Source organism: Marasmius oreades, chromosome 1 (assembly GCF_018924745.1).
Source record: "Marasmius oreades isolate 03SP1 chromosome 1, whole genome shotgun sequence".
NCBI lineage: Eukaryota > Fungi > Basidiomycota > Agaricomycetes > Agaricales > Marasmiaceae > Marasmius > Marasmius oreades.
The window spans coordinates 342,748-359,374 of record NC_057323.1 but is presented as its reverse complement, the minus strand read 5'-3'; the positions used below and the strand labels follow the sequence as shown (position 1 = coordinate 359,374).

The window sequence follows — 16,627 nt, the reverse complement described above, 5'->3', positions numbered from 1 at the left end:
TACCACGACTGATCTTCTGTGTAGGAGAGGATAGAAACATGGGGTTCTTAGGGGTGCGCAGTGATGCAAGATACCTCGCGAAAAAGACTACTAGAACAATGGTTCAATTACCGTGCGTTGCAACTCCTGTATCCTCGACTTTTAAGACGCTGATTTGAAGTTTTCACAGACCGTACACGTGACCACAGATCGCCCTACGGCACTCGCTGCAGGCAAAAAAACTTGTTTTGTGACTCGTGGGTGTTTGAGGCGTTTTCGTTAAGCCACGCCACTCACATGAAGATTAGGGGTCATTGATGAAGTTGATTGTTTTCCGAAAGGGTCCATGTTAATACTTCGAAATCACGGACCACAAGTTTCCATTAATCACTCGACTTCGAGGACGACCTAATCGTCTGCCTTCGAGTTATCGTGTTGCGATGGGAAAGAAAGTTGTACCGTTAATAAGGTACGTCTCGGTGCCATTCTCAGACAAACTAAGCGCCTCTAACCGCGTTTCGTCGATATCTAACTATCTTCATCAAGATCAGAACGATACAGCAGAGTGATGTCCATCCAACAAGGGACCGCATCAACGGCGTTTACCCAAAAGCTAACAGCATCTACCCCTCACCTTCAGCAAAGCACTACCTGTTCACATCCACATCGAGGTCTCTATACGCCGCTTTGAGCGCCTTCCTTGGTTAGGCTTAACCGGCAGTTGTACGAGAAGATAGGGTCAAGTTGGTGGAATGTTCTGGTTATGCGGTTTGAGTGATTGGCCAGCCTTCCAATTCTCTGCCTTCGGGGATGGTAGAGACTTAATCAGCTTTCGTTGAAAACGGTACGTTAAATGGCGGTATTTTTGAGCACAGTAAGCCTCTCTAACGGTCTTAGGTTTGTCTTTAGATGGCCTCGACTCCAGAAACTAGGGACGATACAGCAGAGAGCAGCACACCGTTCGGGCCTCATAAATGACAAGCAACTTCATTGATCATTCGCGGCGTTCGCGGCGTTGTACCGGTGTCATCCATACAACCGTACTTTCGCGCAACCTACCTGTTTGGTATCCTTTTTACATCGGGTTCAACGTACGATGATTCGTGTCCTTCGGGTACCCCCTTCGGCGAAGCTGACAGCTGTTACGCGTCACGTCCAAGAGGTCTTCAGCGATCTTCTACACATGGAGAGGTACAAGGACGGGCTGTCGGTGTTTCTTCGGCACAGCACCTTCGTTGACAACGAATGATGCTCGTACAGGTGGCCGAGTCATTCCGTTTAGAAGAAGCGACAGGAGAAGTTGAAGTTGGCTATGCTATGTAGTTGGAGGCGAGGATGTCGGACTGTTGGATATAACGATTTATGACTTTAGTTTTGGCGCCCGCTCTATCATTTTCCCAGTTCTGTTCACTGGGGGAGCAGACTCGACGCTTATAGACATTTTTGGGCTGCTCAATGTTATCCTCTTACTTGTTAATAGTAGTTTTCCCGTTATATATTTCTACTCTCTAGAAGCCTGTTTCGGGCATTCGTAGCGCGCCCGGCACGGCTGACAGCACAGCCACGTAATCATGATGCAAGCAGGTGTCGCATGCTTTGTAATCCATTTCTCTCTTCATCCTCTACATTCATCGCAGTTAACTGTGAGTCCTTTGTTATATCCTCTTTTCTCTGTTGTAAACCACTCAATTCTTGATTCCTTCAGGATTACTGATAACTGAGATCAAATACGAATGCGATTTACACCCTTGTCTTGTTCTGTCCTGATGGTTGTTGGGGCAGGTGCGTTAACATCGTTTTCGGTATTCTTTAGACTACATTACTGACGTTTTCTTGTCCTTCTTTCCCCTCTCCCTCTGACTCAGTTTTCGCGAGTCCAATCGCGGTGGCCCAAGAACCATCAGTACCCGCTCTTCCTCATCTGCGTTTTGGACACGCCGTGGGTAGGAGTCAGAACCAGAACGAGGGCGTTCGAGTAATTAGTATATCCACCACCACCACCAATACAGGAGGAATTCCCTGCGCTGGCGCTAGATCCAGATTTCGACAGAAATCTCTTGAACTTTCGAATGCTTTCCGACAGGCACTTGGAATGCCTCTTATCGAGGTCAATAAGGCCTTCGAACTGAAGCCTATCCCTCAATCCCACCCATACATTGAGCGTCAACCTGATCGCGGTGGGTGGCGTGTGGTTGGGGGTCATCCCCATCCTCATCACCACTCTGGACATGTACGTGTACATGGCCACCGAGGACCGTTCATGATGCGTCTACACTACGCACTCATGTCGCTTGGAGCTTGGGAGGGTAGAGCTGTAGCTTTTGTTCTCGGTACGTTTCCCCCCCTTATCATTCCTCCCGTTTTTACGTTATACCTAACGCTCGTTCTTTAAAACAATTAGGCTGCGGTATCGGTGTTCTCATCAGAATGATTTGGGTTCTCGCCGTGGTCGCCTATCGCGCCGTCAAAGGAAACAGCGAAGAAGAGGACACGGATGGTTATCTACGACTCACCGAAGAGACTGCTGATGCGGAGGAAATCTTTGTTGCTCCGCCTCAGTATGTTGTGGATGAGAAACCTCCCGTTGATGACAAGAACTAGAAGAAATAGCGGAATCGCTATCGCTTTATGTCGACGTCGACTTGCTACCTCCATCGTACTCTATACATATCAAATCTTTTTTGAAACTATGTCCCTTTTTTCTGTCCTGCTGACCTACGTATTTATCAAATCCTTCCGCTCTTTGCCTTTTTGATGAAATGTAATTGATGGGGTTGCTGGTTTTTGTGTTCGTATGTAGTTGAATTGTTGAATACAGATGTTTTAGGAGAGGGTTTTGTTCATGGATCAGATAGGAATTGTTAGATCACGGCCGTTGATGAAACCCTCCCGCTATATTGACATCCGAGTAAGACCCCTCCCGCTTTCAGACCGGCGGTGCGACGACTTGTGGAGGTGGGTTGGAAGTTATCACCTACATGGACCTACAACATCTTCACACTACTCGAGAAGGATCTGTTCAATGACTTTACCTATGTCGACACTTTGAATTAATGACAGAAAAAATAGCGAGTTCGGACTAGCAACAGTTGAAGAGAATAAAGCAAGAGCGGAGATATCACAGAACTATATTAAGACTAAGAGATACATGACAAGCACGAGGGAACAAGTGAGAAGCAAAATCAGTAAGGTTATCGTATAGCGAAGATATCAAACAGCCCAATAGCACACCTCCGTTCACCTTCCCCCTTTTCACGTCCTCCGAATCGGAACCAACCCATCAATCGCCACCCCAGCCTGCCACCTACCCAACCTCCTGACAGCTCTCATCGCAGGAGGCACTGTAAGCCCACCCGTGACGAGCCCCAAAACAATCATCGGTACGAACACGATCACTATGAGAAGCGATAAACCGAGGGTGATAGCTGGTTTGATGACGAGGAAGTAGAATAGGGATTGGTATGTCGTTGGATCTGCGAACTAGCCAAGTGGCGGGAGAGCTCAGAACGGATTGTTTTCCCAGACCCAAAAAAGGGGCGACGTACCATAGCATATGAATTCCTGTAGAATGAATTTTCGGGTAGTAAATCTCCCCTCGAAGCGAGGCCGCTCTCGATCTCTGCTGCGGTTGGTGGGCGTAACCGAATGAAGAGAGGGTAAGGGTGAGGATAGGGAGAGTCAGAGTTCAATGCGGGGTAGAGATGGAGGGATGGTTTGTGGAATTTGGTTTGGAGGTAAAGCTGTAGGAACCAAGTTTAAATTAGTGGAAGAATATAGCGGATGACGACTCGAAGGGTACGTACCTCCCCACGCGCAAATGTACGAGCACCTATTGCGTTGAGAAAGCATAAGAGTGCTCCGATGGGAAGAGTAATGAGTAGAGCTGTACCCGTCTATCAATGACAAAACGTCAGCCTCGAAACGAGCGAACGACCTGAATCCTACCCACCAAAGTGAAAACGAAAAGATAGATCCAAGCCAAAAGGGCAAAGGGGAAGTTGATGACTGCGAGGTGGATAAAGGCATGGTAATAAGGTTTCCGAGTAAAGGGGTGGTAATAACGTCTCCAAAATGGTTTCGACAGGAACCAATGATTTTTCCAACACGACAATGATTTTGAACGATGTCCTTCTTGGACCTCGTCTTCGTCTTGGACGGTGAACTGGCCGTTGTTTGTTGTCGGTAATGGTGTGTATTGATGTCCTTCATGTGTCCTCGTCCTTCCTTCAGGAGCTTCATCCGTACTATCTCCCTCGTCACCCGCATCCTCGCCTCCATAATCTGAATCATACTCCGTCTGGAACAGTGAGGTGACCGTCTGTGATAACGACGGTGCCACAGAAACAGACGAAAAAACACTTCCAGTATGAGACCCAGATCTTGGTCTCGTACCTCTTCGTCGTCCAACCGTACCAGTGTTATTGCTACCCAACAGAGGTGTTGTTTCCTCGACTGGCTCATGTGCTGATTCGGACGAAGGTACTTGTAGATGTACCGGTTCTGGAGTATTCGGGCTAGATTGAGAGCGGTTGTTGACTCGACGAGTACGACGGGGAGAAGGATAAGGCGGAGGTGGATCGCTAATGAGTGCTTGAATGGATCGTTGTGGTGGTCCTGGGATGATAGCCGTTACTGTAGGCGTGTTGGAGTCGTCGACAAATGCCTCTGGAGGTGACGCAGACGCCATCTTATTGGAGTGCGCAGTGGCCGACGTGGTAGTTGAGATCCAAAGGAAAAGTGAGCCTTATGTAATCCCATGAAAGTAGATTACGCGTATACTAGAAACAAACTAGAAATCTAATTCCAGATGCACGGATACTACTAATGTAGGACGACATAGACAAATAATAAATACAACATAACCGTCACAATAGACAAATTTTTATTCCTCATCCTCAAACCTCAAGACCTGCGCATCTTCATCAATCGGGATATTCCTATACCCCCTCCTCCCACTCAAGCCACCAAGTTTCTGTTCTATCCACGAAAAAGCAATCTGTCCGAGTCCTATCAAGAACCACGGTACAGAAGCAAGCGTATCCAGAATTCCACCTGACGATCTTCGGAAACTTCTAGAGTCTCCCGGTAGCCGTATCATTCTGTTAAAATGGGGTATTAGCATTCGAAAGAGGATGCGAGGAGATGAAAGGAGAGGGAAAGAAACCACAACTTACCCTCTGGCCATACCACTCTTCCTATACCACCACGCACCCACCAAACCAGCAAACAACACAGGAATAGCAACAATCATTATAATCCAAAATGCCCATCCTTTCCCTTTTAGCCCAGGACAGACGTGTTTCTCCCCCCGATCTAACCTCATTCCACCTACACATGTCGAATGGGGAATCTTCCGGTACGCCGTTCGGTCATACCAGAATCCGTCAGAGTCTGGGTCTGTCATACAGCTAGAAGGATCTGAAGCCAGTGGCGTTGTGCCGGGCGAGAGGATGCAAGAGCTGTTAATGGGAGAACGGATGTGATTGAACTCGCTGCGAGAAAGGGTAAGAAAGAGAAGGAGGATGAGGGAGAAAGTATCAACTGACCATTCAAAGTCGCTCTCAACGCAAGGGCAGTTATCGACAATCTTGACTCTTTCTTCATTCTCCAGTCCATCACCGACGTAGCACATTGCATTTGGTAGACGGCGATGGTAGAGCGTCTATATGGGAACATTAAGACTCCACCGTAGGAAACGAAAAGAATCCAACAAGAACCCTCACCTGTCGCCCAAAGAGACATCTTTCATTCCTCCCTTCACTAGGACTCCACAGTTCAAAGTCGTCGTGATTGGGATCATCTGGGTCCAAGACACCTGGAAGTCGCAACAAAGATCAGCGATTGCCAAATTCTTCCGGGGGCAAACTCACACTGCCTACTCATCAACGACGAGAAATCGATCTGAATCGCTACAGATCCCTCTCCACCAGCGCGCTCTCCGAACAAGATAAACTTCCTACTATTATCCGCAGGCACCGTAACGAGATACCTCACCCGCACCTTCCTCTCCCCCTCACCTACAAACTTGTATTCCTTCCAACTCGTTCCCTGGTCGATGGAGTACGCAACGAAGTCCGTAGGCTCTTCATCGTTAACCACGACGAGTATCCCGCCGGAATCGCCAAACTCCCAGAGATGTGCATCTTTCCGGACTTCGTGCCATGTGAAACCGCCGTCTCGGGAGAGGAAGGTGTCGCATTCTTTGTATGGGAGGAGAGATTGGCCGACATTTCCAACACCCATAATGATTCCGACGATCGATGGGGAGCTGAATGTTGCTCGTGAATCTCGGCGGTCGGTGTACCCATGGATATGAAGATTACAGCTCTACAATCCGAGAAAAGAAAGAGTCAGAAACGATGAATAGCCCTGGCAACGCATGAGGATAAGGACTTACCGCATCCCGACATTCATACTCTTGCCCAAATGCATCCACAGAAGGCGGTTTAAGAGGCTTCCAAGTACCTCCATCATTATGTGTGATCCTTGTCTGCAACTTTTTCCTCCCCCCAATGGATGCCTGCTCCGCGTTCCCGACAACGTTCACGAGCGCAATCCCATCCAACCCAATAATCTTTTCAAAATCAACATAGCCATCCTCGTTCCTGTTCACGTTGTCCAGGGAAACGACAAAGTATGTTCCGTTCGAGTTGGATTTGAGGACGGCGCCATATGGTGGAACGTCGGAGGTGGTCATATGGAGGAAGAGAGCTTGGGTTGAAGATTCGAGGATTGTATACGCGTGGGTTTCGGGGTGCATAGTTGGTGGGAAGACACCGGGCGCAAAGTTGACTCCGTCGAGAGAGACTTGTAGTTCGAGTGAGTTGGTAGCGGGATGGAGCTAAGTAAAATCATAAACGTTTTATCGAGGGAAGAATTTAGAGCGAAAAAATCTATACATACCGCAGCAACGACCATGAACTCCGAAAATTTTGCAAACCCAACAGCCGAAGGGAAGAGCTTCTTCCTCTTGTTAGGATCCTGATAAAACCCAGGCCCTTCAATCAACTCAACCCCTTCCCTAATCTGCTGCGGCCTCATCGGCTGATTCCCGTTCTTAACCGCATACGACTCGCAGATAATCTCCGTAGGATCGGCTTGTAACTTCGTATCCTTCGCCCACCCACAATTAGCAACATACTTCTCGACGAAATGCCAGTCCCTCCCATTGTTCCTCGAATAATAAGCTTCGGCATGACACCCTTCATCTCCTTCAGGTTCCCCACTGGTACTTCCACACCCTCGGGAGCCAGTCCAGATAATATAATCGGACTCGGGCTGGAATTTCAAGACTTGGATACCGAAGATGTTGGGAGGTAAGGGAACGGGCACGGCAGTCCATAGCCGGCCGCTGTCGGTCGTGACAAACATCTTCCTGTCGTCTGTGATAAGGTATCCTCGGTCGTTGCTGTAAGGGTGGTGATAGAACGCATAAAATCTGTTTTCTTCCTGGATTTGTACGAATCTGTGACCTTCGTCGGTGGATTGCCAGATTTCATGGTTTGACAGTAAGACGAGGATAGTCTGGGTTTGGGGATGATATTTAAGACATCGAAATAATCGAGCGAGGAACGAGAACGCTATACCTGCGATTTCTTGAAATACGCATGGTGGTCGATGCGAGCACTGAATGGACTGGTTGTATGGACGATCACTCCTTCTGGGGGTTTGGCTGGACAAATGAACGAGATAAGTCGGAGGGGGACATCCTTGGTTATCAAAAGGAGACTTTACCTTGCCTACAATCCCTCTCTATCTGACCCTCCTTATTCTCACCTCCTTTACACGTGTTTCCGGGTATCTTTCTGTACCCAGAACTACCCATATAGTTGTCATTCGGGTTGGCGCACACACCATCTGGTATAGGCTCAGGACCAGCAAGTTCACATTCGTGTGTCGTGGGGTTGAGGTTGAAATTGAAGTCGCTGTTCAAAGAACGTCGAATATCTGGGGATGGTGACCAGACGAGGTACTTACCACTCATAATCATCATCCGTACACTCACAATCCTCCGTCTCTGGAACAGGATCGATGAATTTACCTCCGACATAACAGTCCGAGTCTGGCTTGCGACGTTTGTAGTATTGCTATCCGCCAGCGATGAAGTCAGCACTCGATCATGCGAAAAGCACCGAGAGAAAAGAACGACAACGAACCTTATGTCCCATCAAACATTCCTTGCCCTTGGGACGAGCAAACCACTCCTCATAATCTCCCGATTCACATTTCCTCTCCCTCATATCAGCGAAGTCGAGGAAGACGGTAACATATCGACCCTGGTTATGTTGATCCTTTCGTGCAACTTGTCCTACAACCATGAACTTTTGCGAAGTACTATCCCGGATCGTCGTCAGAGCACGAGCTCGTAGGGTTATCCCCAGGTCGTAACTTTGCCTGTTATCGATGTGTTTAGCGTCAGAAGCAGCATATAGAAATAAACAGGGAACTAACCAATTCTTCCCGAAATTCAAACTATACTGAACTTTTGAAGTCAACTCTTCGTCGTCTACAGCGAGAAGAATACTGCCAGAATCTCCGGATTCGTACTTGTGTGGACCTTTCAGGACATTCGACCAAGTAACCCCCGCATCCGTACTCAACCACGTATCACACTGCTCATAGGGCTTCAGGAATGGCGAGACAGACCCAACTCCCATCACTATACCCGCAGCCGGTGAAGAAAAGATTCGGCCAAAGTTATGCGGAGTCGTGACGGAATGAAGGTGAAGTGGGCCATCGTCTGACTGGATGGGTGACCATGACCTCCCATCATCAAACGTAATGACAGTTTTCAGCTGTTTCTCCGCCTGCCGACCTTCGACAGCATCTGCATTTCCTACAACGTTCGCTAAACCGACACCCTCAACACCATAGACACGTTCATAGTCGACGAATCCCATCCCGTTCCTGTTCGTGTCTTTGAGACTCTCAACAAAGTAGGTGCCGTTCGAGTTGCTGACGAATAACGTGCCTATGGTGATTCCTTCGTGTAAAACGACGTCGACAGCGAGAGAATGGGTTGTTGACTCGACAATGGTGTACGCGTTTTCCCGCAGCTTTGCCGACGAGGCGTGAGGGAACTGGGCATGTGACCAGGTCTTGGTGTCCACGGTGACGTATAGCAGCATTTCGTCGCGTGAGTTGGGAGAATGAAGAGCGACAACGGCAAATTTGGATACGATTGCGAGCGCAATGACGCCGCGAGCGTTCTTTGCGCCAATCCCAAGGTCTTCCACCTTGTTCTCCTCCTCGAAAAAGTCGGTAGAGGAAAGTAGGATAGAGGGTTCGGCTGGTTTCGTGACGACACAGTAAATGAGATCTGGGTGGGCATCGTGTTTGAAATCCTTGCTCGAGTGAGCAAATTGGCATCGAGAATCCTCTGCCAGAAGGGACTTGGGCTCGTCGCCGAAAGCTGCTTTGGTGTAGTAGGTCTCGTCGTGACATTCAGTACCCCAGCCAATTTTTTTGCATTCGGTCCCGTGGTAGATAATGTAACCGTAGTTTTTGGGATCTGAATGGAAAGAAAGAGGACTCGAGGTCATGGCAAGCGGTATTGGCATCGAAAATTTTCGCCAGGTTTTACCGCGGTCGTCGGTGAGGTAGTGGTCTGTTCCTGCAGTTAGGATAAAAGCCTGGAAAGGATTTTTCGGTGTAACTGTATGTTTTGTGAGCAAGGGGCAAATAACGCACGTATTTGTTGTCTGTAGGGTGTTCAACGACCACGACTGCTTTGCCTTGAGGTACACCGCTCGCATGGTCCCAGTTCTTTCCTTCATCTTGCGAAACGTAAACATCACCCGCTATGGCATCGAAGTAGACAGCATTCTACAGCAAGGTGGTCGGTAATTAAGCCTTCTGCAGCCAGATATATCTATCACTTACTGGAGAATCATCAAAGTAGAACAACCTTGCAGGTAAATTGTCGAACGATGTGATTTTACTTGTAGGTTTCTGAGCGTTTGATAGAGTAAAGTAATGGAGTACGAAGAGAAAGAGGAGAAAGAGGCCTCCAGGTCCTCTATGTCTGAGGATCATGATGGGCGTAGGAGTTCAAGGAGGATTCAGTCTGTCAGACGTAGGCAAACACGTCGTCTAGCGCTTGTGCAGTGCTAATTTGTTGCGGTCACGCTGGTACAGCCACAGAGAGTTATATGACCGCGGACTCCGCCCAGCTCTAAATTTTTCCGCCCTTCATGCGATGGTATTCCCTCCTGACTAGGACTTCCCGCTTCATCAACCTGGAAGCCTAGTATCTGTTCAGAAAGGCATCGGAAAGGACTGCTGGAGGCGTTGGTTCCTGTGCACTACCAGTGTTGACGAGCTGCATCAAATGCATCAGCGCTGTTCAGGTCCGTGGCTTCAACAGAATCTCTTCCTTACGCGGCTCAAGTAATCAAGTCCATCAATCTCTGCATTGGTCGTTTTTAGATGCTGTCTTAATGAACGGGTATCTCTCGGCTCCACTTATACACCCGGTTTCTTCGCTGTGAAGACATCAGCCTCACCTCGAGACGAGTGCAGATATTATCTTGAGCGAAAATGCTGCAGTTCTGGAAACTATCAGGCATGTCTATAACGCAAATAGCCTTCACTCCGCGCGGTCGTCAGGAACCCAGGCGAATAAACGCTTTCTGTGCACTGAGTCTGCATGTACATTTACAACGGATCTTGTTCACACTGGTGTGGTCAAAGCGTGAGGTTGGGGAGATGTCAGCTGTCAGGACAACCATGATGATTACGTTGTTGGAAGGCGTTGGCGTTTGCACAACAAGTGAAGGTCCTTTTCTTACATGTTACGTCAAACCATAGACTCGGTCTGGCCTACACCTTGGTTAGCCTTTACTCGAGAGTACGTTCTTTACTACTCGCGAATATATCCAGGCTCGGCTACACGTATGATAAAACTTCTTCGTTCTCGAGGCGTATCAAATATACATCAACCTGGCTTCGCTCTGCAGTATTTTCGAATTAGAGTCTACCCTTGATTTTCCCGTGCCTAACCCCGGCTTCAAGGATCGAGAGAATCTGTTATAGCGCAGTTGGAGATAAGGCCCGAAGGTCTAGCTGCTCGTGCTTTCAAATTCACACAACCATACACAGATTTCAGTATATATATATTGACAGCAGTCCACCGGCAACTCTGCGCCTTTCTTTCCTCTTCATCAGGAACTTACCAATTTGGTGGTGGGGACTTTTTACGGCTTTTTGGGGCTTGTACAAGCCAACAAGTCGCCAGCCACCAGTCATGTCTGATTCCCGACCAGCTCCATTTTGCTCGGGTCCGTCCGCCAAGATTTTCTGGTCAACATACATTTTTGAGATAACCTCCGCTGCTGGGGGTCCTTGGTGAGCAAATAACATATTTTAGACTTTAGACAAGTTGTTTTAAATCTATTTTATGGAGTATAGCTGCGATGTACAGACAAGCTGGTGGACTGCTGAACTTGCGAGCTGGTCAAACCGGCTGAAAAGCCCCGAAAAGCCCTTAAAAGCCGAGAAAGCTCACCACTAAATTGGGTAAGTTGCTGATGTTGGCCATCCCCATCCCCTCATCTTTTTCTTCCCTCCCTCATTGCATCATTCCTAGACATTACTCATGGCGGATGTTCTCAACGTCGCGCGAAGGGTACCAATTCACACAGCCGCATTCAGTAACATCCAAGGAGACCAGATAAATACGAGATACTACAACCGATTCGTTAAACCGAACAAGTGGATGCGTACGATATATGATGAGGTCTGTGGTTTGAATCTCAGTAAGACTGTCTCCATTGATAAACGTAGTACTATGACGGGATGTGTACAGGTTTCGAGACATCCATCAAGACTTTGCATCACATTTTATTCGGCGGTTGTGGAAACGACAGGTAATCACAACTGAAGTAGGGATTTGTCACGCCGAAATACAAGGTTGACGAGGGTTCGCAGTGGCGTCGTATCGGGGACGAGACGCAAAAACGGTTCGTCCCACCCTGGCCTTACTTCCCATTGAACCCCGAACTAAGCGGAAGTCAGGTACTAGATAGAGATTTTAGGCGGTTTTCAGGAGCTATGTAGGTTTTGATATAGGCTCGAGTGGGAATCTGGCCATGGATAAAACACCTTTATTAGAGGTGTGAGGCACATTCAACTCTTCGGTCTAAACCGATCGTGCAGTGTACCTTTGTTAGTATTCCACAGCGGTATGTATCCTCGTGCTGTTTTCTGCTCTTTGCTAACTGATGTTTTTATATGAACCGTAGAGCTCGTACCTATTGCCCACATTTGCGGGAAGTTTCAAAGCAATATGTTGGTGCAAGCATGTCTCTCTGAATCAGCAGTGAGTCTGATAGCATATATGGATCGTCCATGTGCTTGATGTTGATGAACGGGATGCACAGACAAACCTAGGGTACTCAAAATCCGAATTGTGGGTAGATCCAAAACAAGGGGTCCTGATTCGCGGACTTCCTGGATCCAAGGCAAACTTCGCAGTAATATTCCATCAATTCGGTGTTAAGACACTTCTGTCGAGTGTCGAATTTCTCCAAGATATTGACGTCCTCTGGCGCTACCTCTCAAAATTACCATCTAGTTGGGAATTCGATCGAGCCATTATTGACGCGTTCAATGAGGATGATGAATGTCTTTCAGTAAATCTTACGAGTGACCAGCCTGAGGCCTGATCGACCAATTGTCACTTCCGGTTTGTTTGACTTCAGACCTGGTGTACCGACCGTGATGCACAAACTGCAGAGGCCGGAGGTGGATAATTGTAGTCCCCGTAACGGATTTCAAGACAGACGATAGAGAAATGGGCCATTGACTGAGTAGCGGAAACCTATAGCATTTCCGTTTTGCGGTATGAATAAATCAATCTGTGGAACGTGCGTCATGACGAATAGCAAGGCGACAAGATTCGTCCTCGCAGTTGTACACAGTTTAAGCCCTTTTGCTGAAGGCTCCGGCTGGAAGGCTTCGACTTTAGATGTTTCAAGGCTCAGTGTTGTGCGCCGTCGGGCAGATGGCTCGCGTCGCCTATTCCCAACCCATTACCATGGTTCCATGAAACATCTCAGAATCCTCAACTAAATAATCAACTTACTCTAATTCGCCGCCCCTTCCCTTTCTTAGATATGTATCCTCTGTGTAAATCCAGAGTCGGCTATATTTCAGACCATAGGGTCAAGTTGGTGGGGTTGAAGCTATATCCGGTGTTTTCGAGCGTGCAGACTCGAGCACGAACATCTAAGTAGAACCGGAAAATTTGTACACGTATGCTATTGCTACATTCTAATGAGATGCTATCAGTATAAATACACGAGAACGAGAGTCTAGTACATAGGTATTTAGCTCTATTTAGTAATATACAAGGCATGGGTAAAAGCAGAGACAGTCGAAGATAGATATGGATATGGACAGAAACTTAGTAGTGGGGTGTAATATCAACTACTACGAGATCCTCGCCGCGACAGACTTCCGTTCTGCGACCTTTCTCGCAGGCGCGCACTGCGACGTAAACTGTTTACCGATCGGTTCGAAGAGGGACGTGACTGTTCTAGGCGTCCGCCAGACCTCGAACGCTTCCTGGGCACATCTTGTCGACCACCCGTAACATTTGTTCGAGTATTCGACCCGCCTCCACAAGCCGTATTTGAGCAACTTGCGGCTGTTCTTGGCTTCTTTTTGGGAGGTGCATCAGCGTCGTCAACAGCTTCTTGATCGGCTTTATTCGCTGATTTTTTTGAGGATTCATTCTCCACGTACTCCGTCCGCGTCGTCTTTTTCCCTTCCCGGGCCTCAGGAGTGCGAGCTGCCCTCACAGCATCCCAGAGGTTGCGACTAACGGCACGTTGGGCCTCGCTTGACTTGTCCTTCAGTAAGTCGAAAGCGACGTCAAACATGTCTATCATCCAACCATGATTCTTGAGTTGAGCTACCGTGGTCCTAGTGTTGGATTCGGCGTTCTCTTCCTCCAGGCATTCGATAATGTCAAGGATATCTCGGCGGTTGATGTTCTTTGTGACTGCGACGGTGTCGAGGAGACTGCGATCATCCAACTCAAGAAGCCTTGGTCCTGTGATGTTTCCCACGCGAAAATTGGCCACCACGTCCTCCGGAACGCCTTCTTTCTTCAAATGCAAAGCAACGTCTTCCGATGTCCATGTTAGCGGATTGGCTGTGTGATTGTCGGTATCGTTGTACCAGGAAGCAAAAGCGGCCTCAATTTTCTTCACCAACCGCGCCAATGGACCTGACTGGAACTGGACGACTTTGGAAAATTTCTTCCCAGTCATAGCCTCTTTCTTGTTTTGCCCGCCAGTATCCTTGCCGTTTGATTGTATTGCATGATCGTATACCATCCACAATAAATCAACGACCTCGCTGTCGGATAGCTCGTGTTGAACGTATTGTACTGCCACCCAGCACAGCACGTGGAAGAAAGACTCGAGATCGTCGGTAAGAGTATGCAATATGTCCTGTCCCGCCAATAACAGAATGCGAGCGGAGATAAACTGCCATGTTCCCTGTCCGATTTTTAAGCCTTGAGTAACCGTTTTCGTGTTTTAGTCGCAAAGATAACTCACTGTTCGCTCGTCCAGGCGTGGCGTGTTGGAAATACGAGGGTTGACAACTTTGCTGAATTCCCAATCGATAAGGAGGCCTCCTTGATCATAGATCAGGATGTTGCCGACGCTAATGTCGCGATGGAGTACGTTTGCCCGTTCGTAGGCTCCTTGATGGGCTGCAAACAGTTAGTCAGTGATAGAAGACAATGAATCAGAATGCGCTTACCTTTCAACGCGTCACGCATAGCACCCACCAGCTCCTTATGAACCTTGAAATCGGTTAAGGGGAGCCCAACTTCCTTCATGACGATAAAGCAATGGTGATGTCTCCGGATATCGAGCCCATGGTTCTTCGGTACGACCGTTCCTGTAACCGTTGCCTGCCAGTCGCCCGCAGCATCACCCGAAGCGAGGATCGTTGGCACATGCGGAACATTGGCATCTTTGAGTCGCTGATAGATCTTCCATTCAGGCTCCAACGCATCAACCATAACCCGCCAGGTTTCCTTCATGTAATGGATATGACTTGACCAGTCTGTAACGGAACCAATCAAGTCCAACGCATCCAAGGTGGTGACAAGAAAACCACGAGTAGAGCGTCCAGTAGAGACCGGCGGTGCTTCTGTAACGACCTTCCCGCCGTAGAAAGCGCGCTTTTCCTGCGTTGCCTCATCATCGACCGTGAACTTGTACACCTTCTCCCCTTCCTTCATTCCCAAGATATCCCTCGCCCTTGTGGCCCGTCTATTTCCAACTGGGTCCGTCACATCGAGAGGAATCACAGATGGATCACGACCGCGTGTCTCAGCATCAGCGTAGTTGTACCGCCAAAGAAAATCCAAAAGGAAGGGATTTTCCCAAAGGTGGAACTTGTCGCTGAATGTGGCACCTCCTCTATCCCAACGAATCAACCTAACATGTTCGCCGAAGATAAAGACTGAGAAAAGATGCGTCCGAAACTGCCTGGCGAAGACGGCACCGGCATAGGTGGATATCTGATCGAGCGTGTTGTCAGCTTCGGTGCTGTTTGGTCTCCCAGTATCGATTTTTGCGAAGGAATCAACACCATTTTTGGACTTCAGCTCAAAAAGAACTTCAGCTCGACTTAAATCTGTCTTGTGCCCATCCGTCGGGGAATCGGACGAGTTGTACGCTGTGATGTCAGGCTTGATGGTGAGTTTGCGGTTGTTCCAGAGTATGGTTTCTGGGTTATCGGCGGTCTTCTCGAGCTTCAGCATGGGGCAATATACTTTTAGTTGGTCAATCTGAAGAGTTGTTCAAAGTAAGGGAATGCATGGTTCCGTTACAGTGGTATGCAGACTCACCAGTGGACTGTACGAGAAACGTTCGTGATGACCAGTCTTAAAACCTTTTTGAAGGTCCGAAGATCCTGTAACAGCAGCCTTAAGAGCCTTCTTGCGCTGAAGAGTGAAGTTTGGCTTCGTTTTGGGTACCGCAATGTTGAGAAACTTGTCTAGGAATTGTTGTGGGGAGACTGGACCAGACCATTTGCAGTCCATCGAAGATCCGATACGTCTCATGACTTTGTTAGGCTCGGGTAGCTTCATATCAATGGTTAGGCTACCATCGGGGCGTCGGATAGGTGTGTCAGCTTGAGAACAAAGAGGAGGAGGGTCAACAGGCTGACTTGGAGGAGTCTTTTCCCGACGCGCATAAGGAATCGTTGCAACCTTTCGGGAATTCATATTCTAAAGCTTGCATCTTGATAGAGTAAAGAGAAGGGAGATTTATAGGGCTTGTGGAACAATTGACGGTGGCAGATGGTGAAAGAAGGAAACAAAGGAGGACGCGACCGTAACGTGACCGCAACGTGAATGTGGCTATATTCCCAGGCGGTAAATACCATATGTGGAAAATATGATCAAAACCACTGGCCAGGTTTCGTCCCGAAACTACACATAATAAGAGAATCCTTTTCTTAATGCGGCAAGTTCATTGTAGATATACATAATGGCCCTCTGACTAGGAATGAGAGATCCATAACTGTTCTGCGCACTAATTAATGATTATAATGAAGTGTTCATGTACTAGTTGACTTAATAGGAGGGCCGTTCCGCGCGGTTTGAGTCGCCTTGACC

General features: G+C 48.1%; 4 protein-coding genes across 4 annotated transcripts; 1 reads left to right on the top strand and 3 right to left on the bottom strand.

The window, feature by feature from the left end:
- Positions 1 to 1,712: 1,712 nt before the first annotated feature.
- On the top strand, positions 1,713 to 2,580 carry E1B28_000075 (uncharacterized protein; the record flags this gene model as incomplete). The annotated part of the gene is made up of 3 exons (XM_043145872.1): positions 1,713 to 1,761; positions 1,845 to 2,309; positions 2,381 to 2,580. The coding sequence occupies 3 exons, from the start codon at positions 1,713 to 1,715 to the stop codon at positions 2,578 to 2,580; spliced, it is 714 nt and encodes a 237-aa protein (XP_043014571.1).
- Positions 2,581 to 3,231: 651 nt separating this feature from the next.
- E1B28_000074 (uncharacterized protein) lies at positions 3,232 to 4,666 on the bottom strand (the record flags this gene model as incomplete). Its single annotated transcript, XM_043145871.1, has 4 exons — positions 3,232 to 3,459; positions 3,525 to 3,719; positions 3,783 to 3,872; positions 3,929 to 4,666. 4 exons carry the CDS (start codon positions 4,664 to 4,666, stop codon positions 3,232 to 3,234), a joined length of 1,251 nt encoding a protein of 416 aa, XP_043014570.1.
- Positions 4,667 to 4,861: 195 nt separating this feature from the next.
- On the bottom strand, positions 4,862 to 10,014 carry E1B28_000073 (uncharacterized protein; the record flags this gene model as incomplete). Its single annotated transcript, XM_043145870.1, has 14 exons — positions 4,862 to 5,078; positions 5,154 to 5,471; positions 5,526 to 5,641; positions 5,703 to 5,794; positions 5,850 to 6,306; positions 6,377 to 6,820; positions 6,883 to 7,503; positions 7,566 to 7,651; positions 7,714 to 7,904; positions 7,957 to 8,066; positions 8,136 to 8,373; positions 8,431 to 9,611; positions 9,670 to 9,804; positions 9,862 to 10,014. The coding sequence occupies 14 exons, from the start codon at positions 10,012 to 10,014 to the stop codon at positions 4,862 to 4,864; spliced, it is 4,359 nt and encodes a 1,452-aa protein (XP_043014569.1).
- Positions 10,015 to 13,262: 3,248 nt separating this feature from the next.
- Positions 13,263 to 16,323, bottom strand: E1B28_000072 (uncharacterized protein). Its single transcript, XM_043145869.1, has 5 exons — positions 16,177 to 16,323; positions 15,854 to 16,109; positions 14,755 to 15,793; positions 14,547 to 14,704; positions 13,263 to 14,486 (listed from the first exon to the last, which is right to left on the bottom strand). The coding sequence occupies exons 1-5, from the start codon at positions 16,248 to 16,250 to the stop codon at positions 13,404 to 13,406; spliced, it is 2,610 nt and encodes an 869-aa protein (XP_043014568.1). The 5' UTR covers positions 16,251 to 16,323; the 3' UTR covers positions 13,263 to 13,403.
- Between the last annotated feature and the right edge of the window lie 304 nt (positions 16,324 to 16,627).